The sequence below is a fragment of the Ambystoma mexicanum genome, chromosome 9 (assembly GCF_040938575.1).
Source record: "Ambystoma mexicanum isolate Mex_15411 chromosome 9, UKY_AmexF1_1, whole genome shotgun sequence".
Taxonomy (NCBI): domain Eukaryota; kingdom Metazoa; phylum Chordata; class Amphibia; order Caudata; family Ambystomatidae; genus Ambystoma; species Ambystoma mexicanum.
Window position 1 is genome coordinate 650,273,015 of NC_090931.1, and position 16,652 is coordinate 650,289,666.

A 16,652-nucleotide genomic window follows, 5' to 3' on the forward strand; every position below is an offset into this window, starting at 1 on the left:
AATCGACCGTCGACAGCTGCATGATGGATTTGGGCCTCAGAAGGTCTCTGGCCTCGGCCCTGCAAGTAGGGAGAGTGGGGGGTGGACATACTCTACACTCTTTTGGTATATAGGTACATTCTCATATATTCCCACATTTATTAGCCCGCTGCCACAAGGTGCGTATGGAGGGTACCCCTTTCCAATTTTGCCCCAAGTGCAACCGCAAGTACCCTTGGGTTGACAGACACGCCACATGCAATCTCTGCATACCAAGGGACCACCCCGAGGCTAACTGCAGAGCATGTAGTAGGTTCAAACCGAAAACACTAAAGGACCGTTCGATCAAGCGTTGGGCCCACCACGCCAGGCGTCAAGAGGCCATGGCAGCGGAGGGCACCTTCAGCGATGGCAGTGATGCCGTGCTTTCGGACGGCGAGGGCAACGTGGCGTCAATTGACAGCCAAGCGCAAGTCCCCGACCTCGGAAGGTCGTCCGGCAGGGCGGCTATGGGGAAGACCCCCAGCGACACAAGCGCTACCCACAGCACTTCCACAAAACACATGAAGTCCAACCGAGACTCGACGCGCACGTCGAGTACTCGGAAAGAGGCACATAGAGAACGGTCCGAATCGGTGTCCTCTGGGCGTTCTCGATCTAGATCGCCGCATGACTCCAGGCAACCATCCACTGTTGCCAAGAGTGCCTTGTTCCCCAAGGTAACAGAGGTTTGATCGTCAGAAGACGAAGCCGACCTCTATCCCCAGACCGCACTCCAGGAGTCGGCGTCAACAGGCCACGCAACGGCTGTTCCCGAGTCCCAACCTCCACACTCGAGAGATAGGGACACTACCCCTGAACCTCGGCGCCAGGCGTCGAAAGGCTCCAAAGGGGCGAAAAAACAGGGTAAATACTCTTCCACCCACGGGGAAGGGGAAAAACAACAAAGGAAGCAGTCTCAGCCTCCTTCCACACCTCAAAAACATTCTACTCCACATAAACGGTTGGACAAGTCTCAGTCTTCTGTTATCCCAAAGACCCCTGTTCAAACCAGTAGGTCTAGTCAAGATAAAACAGGGAAAGCCATCCAAGAAAGAATCATTCCCAGTTCAAGAGAATGGTCTAGTGGTGACATAGACAGAGTCATGTCAAGGTTGTCATCATTGGCAGATTTCTACGCCAAAAACCCTGAACACTTTCTCTATTTATTTTAAAATGTTTTTATTGGCATTTGGCATTCGCTGTTATATTTCCAACCAGTACAATCATGGTTTATGTCTATGCATGGTTACAAATCTCTTATGTCTTACAAGGCATAGGTGTTATTAAACAACAAACAAAACAAACAAAGAAATAACGAGAAAGAAAGAAAACAAAACAAGTAACAGTGGTAACAGTGACTGTCCTTTGAACTCTGTGTGGTTATAGTCCTCATTTCCGTAGATGAACCCCAGTTTCCACTCCATTGGGCTCTGGCTGGTGCCCCTGACACATAGGGGGGGAAGTGGGTGTAGAATGAATGCTACTGTGCGTGGGTTAGGCCGTTTTGCCGGTTGTGGAGGGTTGGCTCAGGGAGGCTTATAGCTCGTCGAGAAGATCATGTCTCTCAGAAGGGTCTTCCAGGCCTCCAGTGCGGTGCTCAGGTCTTCTCCGCCCCGATTATTCGCTTCCTCCCATGCTCTGGTTTCTGCTGCCGTCCATCTTTCCATCTCCCTGATCCAAGGTTCGTACCTGGGGCCTGCTGAGGATTTCCAGGCCATTGCGACCGTTCTCTTTATAAGCACACATGCTATGTCCATCAGCTTCACCAAGTGTTTGATTTTGCCCAGTCTCGGGTAGGTGCCTAGGAGGCACTCTTTCGGAGTCCATTCATATAGCTCAAGGCCAGCTTTCCTGCAGGTCTGTTCGGCTGTGAACCATAGTTTCTGAGACTTAGGGCAAGTCCAAAACATGTGAATCATGTCAGCTTGATCAGAGGAGCACCATGGGCATGCCGGGTTGACTTTGTCATTGAAGGTGGATATTCTATGTGGGGACATGTAGGTCCTATAGAGGACATTGAGTTGTATTAGTCTGAATCTTGCGTTCCTAGATATCTCCTTCGGGTATGCTAGGGCTCTCGACCATTCTCCCTCCGTAATTTCGGTCCCTAAGTCAGATTCCCATCTCTCTTTCAAACGTGTGCTTCTTGGGTTAGGCCTATCGTTTATTTGGGCGTATAGCCTTGATGTTGGTTTCCAGCCATCGCTTACTCCGTACATCTCCTGGGTCAGGGCGTGTGTTTCAGGCTCCTCGGGCCATACATCCCATTTCTTCTTGGCGATGAATTTCACCTTTTGGTACCATAAGTAGTGGCTCAGGGTGATCCCCTCGTTCTCTTGCAGTGATTCGAAGTCCCTGAATTGCCCTTCCTCAAACATATCTCCCCATGTGTAGATGCCGAAGTTTTCCCATCTCCTCATTGTTGGTAGGTCGCCGGGGGCTTTACACATGTCTGCTAGGATGGGGGTTTCGGGTGAATACAAGTGTTGTAGCCCCAGCATAGAGTTAACCTTTTTCCACACCTGTCGACCCACCTGTACTATTATGGGCGGGTCGGGAGGCCCCATTTTGTTGTTCCATATCAGTTCTTTAGGGTGTAGGGGTGAGGTTAGTTGGCAGAGGAGGTTTGTCTCAGCTGAGGGCTCGTCGCTCAGCCATTTGGCGACGTGTTAGTTGGGCCGCTAGGTAGTATCTTCTGAAGTCCGGTAGTTGGATACCGCCTGCGGAGTAGGGAAGTGTGAGGATGTTCAGTGCAAGCCTGTGCCTGGATCGACCCCAAAGAAAATCTTTGATCAGGGATTCCAGTTTCCTGAAGAAGGATGGGGGAATGTAAAATGTTATATTGGTGAAGTAATAGAGGAATCTGGGCAATATTATCATCTTGGATATTGCGGCTCTGCCCATCACCGAAAGCGGAAGCTTCGACCAGAATTTGACGGAACTCCGTACCCCCGATAATGCGGCTTCAGTATTGCTTTCGTGAGTGGAGATTGGTGTGTGCTTGATGGTGATGCCCAGGTAGCGGAAGGACTCTGTTTGCCACTGGATTCCAATCTCGGGGAGTTCTTCTGTGCTCCTTCCCCTGAGGCCAGCCAGAGGGAAGGCAGATGATTTCTGCCGGCTGAACTTTATGCCTGAGTATTTCGAAAAGTTATCCAAGATATCTAGAGCTATCGGGGCATTCATCTGAGGGTCACGAAGATATAAAAGAACATCGTCGGCGTATAGGGAGATGATGTTGTCTGTACCGGCGATGCTTATGCCCGCGTCGAATAGCTGTTTCCTGAAATAAATTGCTACTGGTTCCAGCCCTAGGATATATAGCATTGGTGAGAGCGGGCATCCCTGTCTGGTCCCCCTTTGGATAGCCCAGGCCCCTGACACCATGCCCCCTGTTTTGACTCTTGCCATCGGGTTATTATATAGTACTTTGACCCATCGGATAAAGTGTTCGCCCATTCCAAACTCTCTCAAGGTTTCGATTAGCCACTCCCAGAAGATCGAGTCAAAAGCCTTAATGGCATCAAGCGAGAGTACCGCTAGGTCTTCTTTGCTTTCCTCTGTTTGTGCCATTATGTGCTGGAGCCTTCTTAGGTTGGCTGTAGTGTTGCGTCCAGGGACAAAGCTGCATTGGTCTGCGTGAACCAGGGAACCTATCACCTTTGAGAGCCTCTTGGCCAGTATGGTCGTGAGTATTTTGCTATCGTAGTTTAGGAGTGCGAGTGGGCGATATGAATCACATTTTTCGGGCGGTTTGCCAGGTTTGAGCATTGGCACTATGAGGGTTTCTCTCATGGTGCCTGGTAGTATGCCCGTCTCATATGCCTCCGCATAGACTTCATGCAGTATGGGGGACAGGATCTCTTCATATGCCTTGTAAAACTCGGGGGTAAGTCCGTCGGTTCCAGGGGTCTTGCATGTGGAGAGGGATCTAATCGCTTCAGTAATGTCTTCGATAGTAATGTCCTCTCCTAGCATTTTTCTTTGCTCCTGGTTCAGTTTTGGTAGGCCGACTTCTTCCAGGGTGTCTCTTATGTCTGCTACGGGAACTTGGTCGCTGTGGGCATACAGTTCTGCATAGAAGTCGGTGAAGACCTCATTTATTGCTTGCTGTGTTCTGTGGACTGTGTCATTATCGTCCCTAATCGCTGTAAGGGCCCGCTTCGGATGTTCCTTCCGGCACAGCCAAGCCAGTATCTTGCCTGGCTTATCTGCCTCTTTGTGAGCTCTCATGGTGCGAGTGGAGAAGTCAAATTTCGCGAGCCTTTCCCATGCGGTTCTGCATTCCTCCCTGGTCTCCCTCAGCTTGGTCTCTGTCTCAATTGTGGGAGGGGAATTGTTTTCAAGGTGCCTGATCTTTTCCTCCTTAGCTTCTAATTCCTTTCTTAGCTGCTTCCTGATTCCACCCGCCTCAGCCATTACCTCTCCTCTTGTCACCACCTTCAATGCTTCCCAGAGGGTACTCCATTTTTCAACTGATCCCTTATTAATTTCCACATACTCTTCTAGTTTCTCTGCCAGGTGCTCCCTGAATGCGGGGTCAGTTAGTGTCTCCGCTGGCATGCGCCACGTTGGGATAGGAGGTAGGGGGGGGCGCAGGCAAAGTTGTATTATTAGCGGGGAGTGATCTGAAATTGATCTGCCCAGGTACTCCGCAGACTCGACCCGAGGGGTCAGCTCGTCATTTATAAAGAGGTAGTCTATCCTGGTGTGCAGGTTGTGAGGGGCCGAGTAGAATGAGTAGGATCTATCCGTGGGGTGAAGGTCCCGCCAAGTGTCAACCAAGTGCAAGTCCTCGATTGTTTTGTGGAGGGCCCGAGCAGGGAGGTAATTGTGCGATTGTGGGGTGGTGGATCTGTCCATTTCCGCATTCATGACGCAATTGAAATCTCCTCCCCACAGCAGAGTGTGGTCCCTGTGAAGCATGACTTTGGCGCACAGCCCCTTGAGGTAGGAAGGTATGCCATGTTGGGGGAAGTACGAGTTCATTATACATATTCGATTGCCCTCCAGCATGCCCCATACCAGCAGGTATCTGCCTTCCTTATCTGACTCTACCCCTAGCTGTTGGAATGGTGTGTCCGGGCTCACCCATGTGTATACTCCTCTTGCATACTTCGAGTAAGATGAACCATTACCTTGTCCCCCCCAGTAATTTGCTAGCTTATCTGCAGAGTCGGCAGTGAGGTGCGTTTCTTATAAGAGGGCAACTGATACCTTCTTCCTCTTCAGGTAAGAATGTATTCGATTTCTCCGGAGGTATGACCCCATCCCTCTTACGTTCCATGTGATTACCCTGAGTTTTGGCGCCATTGCTTGATTGCATTAATTGTCGGGGAGAGATATATGTCTTCCCTGGGGCTTGCTCGCTTGTTATTGTGAGCCATAGTTGGTTCTGGTCGCGTGGAGTGGTTAACTCTATTGGTTAGTTTTGGGTTCAATTCCATTTGGTCAAAGGTCTTCAGAGTCAAGGCAGTTAAAACAGTACTAACTTGTGTGGAACAATTATAACTGGTGCACCCAGCGACTGACACAACGGTGGAGTGCTCGGGTGCTCTCGCGCCGCCTGTCCCAATCCGGGTGTCTGGCGCGAGTAGGTGTGTGCTGGCAACTGGCCTGCACTGATCATTCGTGGGGTCGTGGTCTGTGTTCATGTGTGGTAGATCGGGTGAGCCCCGCAGTCATTTAGCTTCTCACATTGTAGTTTTGCTTCTAAGGTTGGGGTCTCCTGATCTCTCAGGTGTTTGTGGGAGGGTGCAAGCACCTGTGTCGGGGCGTATTGCCCTCATCCTTGGGCACCCTCATTGTGTTTCCCATGCGGGGATTCGACAGGAACCTCGGCCAGGTTATTGTGTTCCATCCATAGGTTAGCTGCGGCTGGTGTCTCGAGAAATATCGCTTTTCCTTTATGGATTACCTTCAACCTGGAGGGATAGAGCAACATGTATTTTAGGTTTAGCTTCCTCAGCCTGGCCTTGATTGGGACGAAGGAGTTCCTCGCTCTTTGTACTGACTGAGTATAATCGGGGTATATCGTGATTCTTGAGTTGCCTCGCTCTATCTCTCCTCCCTCCCTCGAGAACTTCAGGATCACCTCCCGGTCTCGGAAGTTAAGGACCTTCGCTATGATGGGGCGAGGGTAGGAGCCTAGGGGGGGTTTCTTCTGGAGTGATCTGTGAGCTCTCTCTATGGCGAAGCCCTGTGAGAGATTTGCCACCCCGATCTCTTGTTGGATTAGGGATTCAACGAAGGCCGTCGGATCAGCAGTCTCCGTCCCCTCCGGTACGCCCAGTATCCTAATGTTACTGCGTCTAGCACGGCCCTCCGCCTCCTCGGACCTCGCCTCCAGCAGGGCCACCCTACGCTGCAGGTCTGCGAGTTCTGTTTTCATGGCTGCCGATTCAGTTGCCATGTCCTCCTGAGAGGACTCCACAATGGTGACGCGTTCCGTTAGGTTGCGGGCATCTTGCCTTATCAATTGGATGTCGGCTTTTACTTCACCGATCTTCGTGTCGATAAATGATTTTAGGGCCTCAATCGCCCCCAGCAGCTGATTGTGTCTGGTGTCCAGGCTATCCCGTGTTGCTGAGTCGACCGATGTGGTCTGGGTGGTGGGGTTAGATTTCGCCGTGACAAAAGGATCTAGGGTGGCATTTTTGGCTTTGTTTCTTGCTGCGGCCATTGTGGATTGTCTCGGGCCTGGTTGAGGCAGACGGGCTCTCTCGTTTTTTTTCCCCCGGGTTGATTTTAGTGCGTGGTGGTGCAGGGATATTAGGCTTTATTTGATCCGGGGTCTGGGTGCCCAACGGATGTGGTCGCCCTGCTTTAGTGGGACAGGAGACAGTGGGGCCCGGGTCGTTCAGGGCTGCAGCGTTGTGGGTCCGGTCCCCCGGTGTGGTAAGGTTGGTTGGGGGGGACGCGGGAGCAGGGAGTCCAGTGGGAGCTCCGCGGTGTGGGCTCTCAGTATTGCTCGGGGTGAGTCGGCAGGGTCCCGCAGCTCGGTGAGTAGGTGGTCGGGCCTGGCTAGGTATGACCCAACCCGGAAACTGTGGCGGGGTCTGATCCCAAGGAGGGAAGGGTCTCACCTGTGAGCGTTATAGTCCGGGCAGATCTGGAGACAGCCGCCGGCCCAGGTCGAGGGGGCTCCGCTCGCCGGGAAGTTGAAAGTCGGGGTCGCGGTGGATGGCCCCGAGGATCCGGTGGTCTTGCCCCAGTCGCACTCCAGCTACGTCGTTGCGGGCACCAGCACCGGGCGCCCAGTCTTGGCCCCCAGTCTGCGTATCGATAGGGCCCAGGATCAGGTCGCTTCGGGGTGCACGCTCCTCATCCGCTCATGTCGCCACGGCCGCCATCTTGGGAGTCCCTTATGGAGTGCAGGGGACGCCGGACCGGAGCGTCCCAGCGGGCACCGGAGCTCCGATTTTTGTCGGGTGAAATCGTCGGGTGTAGTCAATCGCCTGATGTACGGCTACACCGAAGGCTGGGTGCTGCAGGCAGCCCACACCACCCAAATCGAGGAGTGATTGCGCGGCTCGCCGCTCCCGCGCGCCTCCCTCAGGGGATAGGGGGGGCCGGGCCGAAGCGTCGGGAATGCTCCCTGGTCCCCGATTTCTTTCGGGGAAAGTCGTAGGTTGCAGCTAATCGCCTGATGTACAGCTGCTCCAAAGGATGGACAGTATTGCTGGATTTTTGGTGCCCAAATCAGGATCGGACTGCGCGGCTCGGCCGGAGCTCAAGGGAACCGCGTCCTCACACCCTGAGCATCAGGCCACGCCCCCCTGAACACTTTCTCTATTATACCCCAGACGGGTCAACACCCTCAGGCTCTAAGGATCCTGTACCCCCAAGTAAGAAGTCCCGGGTTGAAGCTCCTACTTCAGACCTCTTCTGTATACAGCCCTATTCTCAATATCAGGGAGATGCATCCTTTTGTGAGGGTCCACATTTGGGCACGTTGGAAGAACAAACTGCGACAGGCTACTATGGGGATGATGAGGACCAAGAGGAGGAGGACGACGACCCAGAAACCGATAGGGTAGATTACCCGGTAGATAAAGAACCCCCGGTCACCGACTCCCCTGTTGACAACCAGCCTCTCTTGAATGAAGTTCTGTCCAGAGCAGCAGAACACTTCCACATTGACACCCAGGGTCCTCAGGAAGAGAGGGTCTTTGCCGAGGAGTTAGTGGGAGAAAGGAGACCTGTTGCCCAGGCCATCCCTATCCTTAAGTCAATACAAAGAAGGATAGACCCTTCCCTTGTTAATCCCAATCTCACTAGGGCGGTAAACCCCAGAGTTGAGAAGCTTTTCAGGGCAGCCCAAACAGATCCACTGTACATAAGAGGGCATCTGAAACCGGACTCCCTGATAGTTACAAACACCCATAAGAGGGCGGGAACACCCTTGTCATCGTCCGAAGCTCCTCCCGACAAGGAGAGCAAGAAGATTTATGGCTTGGGCAGGAAAGTAGCCTCCACTTCCGCCTACCAGGCAAGGATTGCCAACTCCACCACCCTGCTGGCGAGTTACAGCTGCCACCAGTGGGAAGAAGTCGCGGCACTCAGATTCCGCCCCAGAACCCTTAAAAAGTCAATTGGCACGAGTTTCGGCAGAAGGAAGAGCCGTGTCCGGTTGCATATTAAAAGCAACCTTTGATGCCGCGGATAAAGCCGGCAGATTGATAGCAGAGGGTACTGTCATCAAGAGGCATGCTTGGTTGCGGCAGTCTGGGTTCAAAGCCGAAACCCAAGCATCATTGATACATAAACCGGTGGAGCCGGATCTATTGTTTGGAAAGGCAGTCGAGGACGCGCTGAAAAATGCCAAGGACGAGTATTAGACACTCAAATCCCTAGGCCAACTAACCAATAAACCCCCTAACCAGAGAGGGAATGGCAATTTTCGTCGCCCACGCGGACAAAATTCCCAGAGAGGGTCTAACTATTCTCAGGGGCAGGGTACACAATGGAACAACAACAGCCAGCAGTCTACCCAGGGTTATGGCAGGGGTAATAAGAGAGGACGTGGTAAAGGTAGAGGCAGCCCCAGTAGAAGCTGCGGCACGCCTCCACCAAAACAGTGACGCTCTGTTCAGGGTCCCCTCTCACGCATCCCCAGTAGGGGGACGCATTTCCAACTTCACCCAAGCTTGGAAAGGGATCACATCAGACAGATGGGTGCTGTCCGCAGGATACTGCATAGAACTGTTAGAGCGTCCCCGAAACCACCCTCCACGACAAAAAATACATTCTTTGGACCACCAGAAGATCCTCCTCGAGGAGATCGTCAATCTTCTAGCAAAGGACGCGATAGAACTCGTCCCAGGACAGCAGGTAAACAAGGCTATTTATTCAACTTACTTCCTTGTGCCAAAAAAAAAAAAAAGATTTGACAATGCGCCCAGTATTGGACTTACGGCCTGCAAACAAGTATGTCAAGCCCCAATAATTTCGCATGACTACTCTCCAAGAGGTAATCCCCCTCCTAAAAAAGGGGGATTACATGGCAACATTGGACATGAAAGATGCCTATTTTCATATTCCCATGTTCCCAGCGCACAGAAAGTACTTGCGCTTCAAGTTGGACAGTCGGCACTACCAGTTCAAGGTACTGCCCTTTGGGATAGCTTCGGCTCCAAGGGGATTCACCAAGGTACTGGCGGTGACGGCAGCACACCTACGCAGGGAGGCAATCCCGGTGTACCCTTACCTGGACGACTGGCTCATCACGGGGGAGACCCCAGTAATTTGCAGAACAAACATTCAAAAGACGATCGACCTACTCTTCGAAATAGGTTTCTCAATAAACGAGAAAAAGTCAAGTCTGGTGCCAAGCTCCTCCAAACAGTTCCTAGGAGCTATCCTAGACACACAAGAGGGGTTGACCTTTCCATCAGAGGAAAGAATTCGGAATATACTGCTACAAATTCCGCAATATAAGGCCGGTCGCAAGATAACGGTACACAAAGCACTGTGTTTGCTGGGCATGATGGCATCATGTATTTACCTGGTCCCCCCTGCGCATGCGTCCCATGCAGGAATGGTTGGCGAAACAGTGATCTCAGGCAAGTGGTCAGTTGGACAATTTTGTGGTCGTTTCGCCAACACTTGTACAAAGCCTTCACTGGTGGACAAGAGAAAATCTGTCCAAAGGGAAACCCTTTTACGATCCCGAGATAAAGGCGGTGGTCACAACCGATGCATGCCTGACAGGGTGGGGAGCTCACCACCTCCACCACACAGCTCAGGGTCTCTGGTCTCACTCAGTGGCCAAGAATCACATCAACTTGCTAGAGCTTCTGGCAGTATTCAGAGAGCTTCAAGCATTCAAGCCCTACCTGCTGAATCTGTCAGTGCAGATCCGGACGGACAGCACTACAGCCATGTTTTATCTGAACAAGCAAGGAGGGACTCGTTCGCCAAATCTGTCCAAGTTTGCCCAGAAAATTTGGATATGGGCACTCAGACGGAACATCTTCCGGTCATCTCAACATGTTCCAGGGGATCTCAATTCTCTGGCTGATGCTTTGAGCAGAGATCCCCTCCCAGAGGAACACGAATGGTGTCTACACAGAGAAATCGTAGAAGATATCTTCTCTCAGTGGGGTTTCCCCACTATAGACCTATTCGCCACAAGCGAAAACAGACAGTGCCCATAATTTGCATCCATGTTGCCGCAGCTAGACTCCCAGGGGAACGCCCTGTGGATGAACTGGTCATGGATGTTTGCGTACGCTTTTCCACCAACACCTCTCATCAGGAAGGTGGTCAACAAGATGAACAGAGAATCAATGACGCTCGTCCTAGCTCCTCCCATGTGGGCGAGACAACCGTGGTTCCCACACCTATGCAGACTAGCGGTGTGCGAACCCATCAAACTCCCGGGCTGGTACAACCTACTGTCCCAGCACCAAGGTCAAACAGTGCATCCTCAACCCAACTCAATGAACCTGGCAGCATGGCTCCTGCGGTCATAGAGTTCGGACATCTCAAATTGCCACAGAGATGTATGGACATCCTAAAAGAATCTAGGAAGCCAAACACGAGGCACTGCTACTTTGACAAATGGAAATGATTTGTTATCTGGTGCCAGAATAAGCAAGTCAACCCAGTTGATTGCACTGCTTCCACAATTGTCACATACATGCTATACCTGCTGGATGCAGAACTGGTATTTAACTCACTGAAGGTACACCTGGCAGCGCTGGCAGCATACACCACCTCCCATAACAAGGTGTCGTGGTGGAACATACCAGTGGTTAAAGCTTTCATGGAAGGAGTAAAGAGACTTCACCCTCCTATTTCAAACCCACCACCAGGATGGGACCTTAACGTGGTGCTATCTAAACTCATGGGCCCCCCATTCGAACCCATGCATAAAAGCTGTCTCAAACACCTGACCTATAAGACGGCCTTCTTAGTATCAATAACATCTATAAGAAGGGTCAGTGAAATTCAGGCTCTGTCAGTGCAGGATCCATTCTTTACAGTTCATAAGGATAAACTGGTTTTACGTACACACCCTAGGTTCTCACCTAAGTTTATTTCTAAATTCCATGTGAACCAGTCCATCGAGCTTCCGGCTTTCTTCCAAGACCCACAAAGCTCGGCTGTGGTGAAACTACACATCCTAGATGTGCGTAGGGCGGTCCTCTACTATGTAAACAAAACCAGACCACTAAGGAAAACAGATCAGCCGTTTGTCTCCGTAGCTACAGGCAGAGAGGGAGATTGCGTCTCTAAAGGTGCCATCTCTAAGTGGATTGTTAACTGTATCCAGCTGTGTTACTCTCTTTCTGAAAAAACTCTGCCTTTCATGCCAAGAGCCCACTCTACAAGAGGCATTGGGGCCACTCTGGCTTTCATTGCAAATGAACCCCTTGACACCATTTGCAAAGAAGCTACTTGGAGCTCTATTCACACTTTTACTCAGCACTACTGCATTGACACCCATTCCAAGACAGATAGTCAAGTGGGACAAGCGGTTCTAAGACATTTATTTGCTCATGACCCTTCTCACATCCCACCTCCTTCTTCTAACACTGCTCGCTAATCTATGCACAGCATGTGATCTAAGCAGATTCCACAAGCCTCAGAAGGGATACATTACTCACTGTAATCGTATTTCTGATGCTTGTATCTGCTTAGATTCACATGCGACCCACCCTTCCTCCCCTCTGAGAGAAGGCGCATGGATGCTTGTAGTCTTATCCATCTATCTATCTGCTTGGATTATCTGTACTCACGCTACTCCTCATGTCAGAAAAAATACAATCTGAGGGTCCTAGACGCGTGAGGGATCATGGGTATAGTGGACGTCACACTAGGGATAGTATTACTGGCACGCCCTGTATCGACGCCCATTTTCGAGTTTCGAAAAACAAACTGTAATACTCTGCAGCTTCCACTAGATGTCGGCCTATGCACAGCATGTGAATCTAAGCAGATACAAGCATCAGAAATACGATTACGGTGAGTAATGTATCCTGTATACATACATACATACATACATACATACATACATACATACATACATACACACACACACACACACACACACACAGAGAAAAGAGGGTTTTGAATTTTTGTAGGTGTGAACAGTGCGCCACTTATATTTTCCAACGTATAAAAGTGCATTTTCACACCATGAAAAAAAAGTCTAGCTGGTATAGGGAAACTTTCATTGGAGGTTCCTTTGTAGGGTTTCCATTCGATTGATCAAAAAATATTGAGATTTTCTATCAATGGCTAAATAGACTTCATGTTTAAAATACTGCATATATTAGAGATGTACTGTAGCCGGCATGTGTTTCGCACCAACAGCACCTTTTTTAAGGCCTAATAAAAGTGATTGTGGCATGACAATGAACTTTTCAACATTGGCATTGTAAGTGGTGGAGTGCCCACCCCTGACAAATCTTCCTTTTCTTTGCATAGCGCTTCCTAAGGGTCAACAAGAAACCCTATTTGAAGGAGGGCCTGCACCCTCAAATAAAAAAAATTGACACCACTCAAAACGGTTCTCATGAGTCTTTTCCATTAAACCTTCAATCCATCCAAGGAGTGATTCATAGTATTGGTCCCTATATAAGCTTCCCCCCCCCACTGATGCACAATTTCTCTTTTTCTCAGAAAACCCACACTTCCCTTATCTGTTCCGCGTAACCCTATTTTCTGCCCAAGGCTGCTCCCCGTTAGAAGATCTCTTTGTACCTATGAGAAAGCTGAAGGGGATGTAGGTAGCATAAGCCATTGCTGGACTGTAGACTTTCTCCAGCTCCTCCAGCACTGCCAGGTCTGCAAGCAGCAGTGATCCATCCACAGACGGCACTTCCACCAATGCGGGCTCGGTGCCGCTGAGGGCCTGCGCCTTCCAACCCTGCTAGTAAAAAAGAACAAGGTTTAAATGGCAAAAAAACGGAATGATCCCCACCCTTGAAACTAGAGATGACCATATCAAAGCCAAGATCCTGATGAAATTAAACTCCCGGGTGCTATCAAGGCACACATCACACAGACCAAAATTCACTGTTCACCCACATACCTAAAATTCCATGGACTATAATCTCAATGTTCACCCTCTGTGTCCAAATCAAATGGAAACTGAATGCCATGTTCACCCCGAGCTGAAGATCATGATATGATATATGATAGGTTATTTAGAACGTGCTTAATACCCAGAGGATTCTAAGCGTGGACCCGGGGATCGAACCTGTGTTGTTCCGTGTCGTTTTGCTTCCAAGGCGAGTACGTTGCCCCTGAGCTATCCACCCGAGACAAAGGAGATCATAAACAGATTACATTGTTTATCCTCAAGCTGAAGATCACGCAAATACTCATTCACCCTCAGGCTGACGCTGAACCCAATTATTCACCCCCCAAGCCAACGATCATACAGAGATCAAAGTCAACCTTCACTCACACAGCGGAGTGCCTGCAATATCCTGTCGAAGGTACTGCAGCCACCTGATGATCTCAGTTGTAAACTCACAATTGCTGGATAACGTTGGAACGTGAACTGGCGCTACTGCATAGTAATGACAGACATGCTACTGTCCCATCACGCCACACCTAGAAAACTGTTTCTGTGAAGTTCCAGCAGAGGCCTTGCTAGAGGGGGGGTTGAGGGGTCTATAGCCCTGTGTGTTTTGGTTGTAGCCCCAGATAGAAGCTCAGGGGCAACCAAAAGGCTAGCTAGCCCAGAGTCCTGAAAGTCCTGACATTAGCGTAGCCCTGTATCTTTTCCAGACCTAGCAACACCCGCCCCACCCCCGAGTTCTATTGAAAGGGTTTGAAAGTTCAACATTTACAGTTCACTGGATTTCAAACATGCCAGAACAAGCCACGCAGAGCTCAAGGAAACCAGTTTGTAACCAAGAGCGGTACAGTCCATCACCAAATATTGAAATCCATTTTTGTTTCTTAAGGAACAACAAGTTATCCACTCATATTCATTAGGTGTACGTTTTTCTCACAGGTTTACATGTCACCTCTCCAACAAAACTAGATTTCACTACTGGGTGGACTGCCAATTCACTTACTAGTAAGATTAGGCAGAGGGGCAAGTTCACACAGAGCATAATGGTGGGTGCTGATAAAGGGTATGCAGCCCTTAACTGGGTAGGCATAGTATATATTTTGCAGCCCATCTTCGTTGTAAAGAAAATAGCGGGGCAAACAGAACTCACACTTTACAATTGGAAAACGCAGGTCAACATGCATAGTAAGACATTGCAAGCAGTACGCAAATGTCTTTTACCACAGTCCTGTGTGATGGAAATATGCCCACGGCACAAATGCACCAGTGTTTTTGCTGCTCCAATGGTCACAATTCCACTAGCAATGTGAAGGCCATAAAAAACAAATCTCATTATCCTATGAAGCTCTGACTTATCTATGGTGTCACGAACTTCTGGTGGGAGGAGGTAGTCTGACTTCGAAGGCAGGAGTCAAAATGAGCTGAAGCACCTTCAATGTGAAATCCTTAAACTTTATATTCTCCAACTCTGTACTGGAAATGATCCTAAAGCTGCAATCCTTTTCCTTTCCTGGAACCCCACCTTTGCAAAGGCTCTAAATAGGAGGACCTGATTGTTCCATTTGCAACACCTTTGAAGCATTGTTCTGCTTTATGCTGTGGCTTGGTGGTATTAATTAGGATTACATCTGGCAGATATCACCCCTGAGGAATATAAGGAGAATTTACAGGACTCGGATAACATTCCACACATTTTATATGGATCAAGTTAAAGATGATGGAATGTTCTTGTCTGCTAACAAATGGTCAAGGTTACGTTTCTGAAAAGTGGCTGGAGAAAGAGAGAACTTGGCGGGTTGCTCAGGACATTTTAATAAGTGATACACAGCCCTTCCTACTTGTGTTATGAGCTACAAACAGGTCAGCCCCAGGTTATCAAACAGAAGCACACATATTGCCTTTACATAAAAAGGGGAACCCTATTATGAGACCGGTGCAGTTGCCAGTGTCAAAGAGGGTAGCTCAGGAACGTCTTGGAGAGGGTAACATACCAACTGGAGACGGTTACTGACCTGCTCGCGGACCTGCTGGAGAAGGGTGAAGCAGCTGAAGAAGGTCCTCAGAGTCTCGCCGAGGTGCAGCTGCACCATCTCACTGCCGATACGCAAACAAATCAGGGCGATGAGAGCGCTGCTCTTCACACACAGGGCAATCCTGGCCTGGGCACCACTGGGAAATCTGAAAAAGAAGCCCAAATTACCCATTTCAAACTACTCTTACACAAGTACTGTTGCCCTACCCATGCAATATTGCAAACAATTCCTGGGCTGGCAATATGAACCTGATAGTAGACTCTCCGGTGTGATCTTCGCCTAGCAATGTCCAGACACCACTGTGCAACACCTGCCATGTGAACCTCTCAGTCTTAATTGCATGTACACATTTTTGGCATGTACATTTACTAAAAACTCATCCCGTGAAATCTTCCTCACAGAATTACCCAGTGACTACAGTAGGTTACTATAGATGGCATACCAGCTTTTGGGGGGTGGGGAGGACCATTTATTCTGTACCACCTGGCCCTGCAAGGGCCTTGATGGTGCCTTCACTTTCTGTGCTGTACCATTTCTATGCATGACTGAATGCCTACAGGGTGCCTGCCCACCAGTGGGCGGAGAGGGGGCTGATGAGGTTCAGGGACCTTGTGGGGGATCATGGTAAGGAAGGGGTGGGGCGGGGGGGTCATGCAATGACTTTGCTGTGTATAGTGTGGCATTAAAGTCGCGAGGTCAGGGGAGTGCCTAAAACTGCTAAACCCTACCCGTGAGATGCGGGAAATGATTGTGACATGTTGGAGAGCCCAGCATCATCTACCCTAAGTGCGGACCTTGGAGCTTTGACTTTAGTCCATTGTGGGAGCCACGGCAAATGGCGAGCTGCCAAAATGGACACCAGATCTGAAGAGGTTGAACCAAGGATTTACGATCGCGCTCAGCCTCTGTAGATGTCAGTCATCTAGGAGCCCTCCTGATGACTAGGTGTGTCCACAAAAGCCGGGTAGAGAAGAGGAGACACTCCTGTGTCCCAACGCTTAGGTTCAACTTTAAGTCCGATTGGTTGCTAGTTTTGTGGCTGATGTTCCGGGTGACTGATG

The 16,652-nt window shown here is 49.9% G+C and overlaps 1 protein-coding gene across 3 annotated transcripts in view; it reads right to left on the reverse strand.

Annotated features, from left to right (window-relative positions):
- Window positions 1–16,652, reverse strand: part of WDR81 (WD repeat domain 81) — a 239,896-nt gene that overhangs the window by 71,072 nt on the left and 152,172 nt on the right. For 2 of the 3 annotated variants that reach the window (XM_069615371.1, XM_069615373.1), the window contains 2 exons: window positions 15,571–15,736; window positions 13,234–13,402 (listed from right to left, as the gene is read on the reverse strand). In XM_069615371.1, coding sequence (XP_069471472.1) covers window positions 13,234–13,402; window positions 15,571–15,736 — 335 coding nt within the window. The remainder of the gene's footprint in view (window positions 1–13,233; window positions 13,403–15,570; window positions 15,737–16,652) is intronic. The other variant, XM_069615372.1, reaches the window with a different exon arrangement.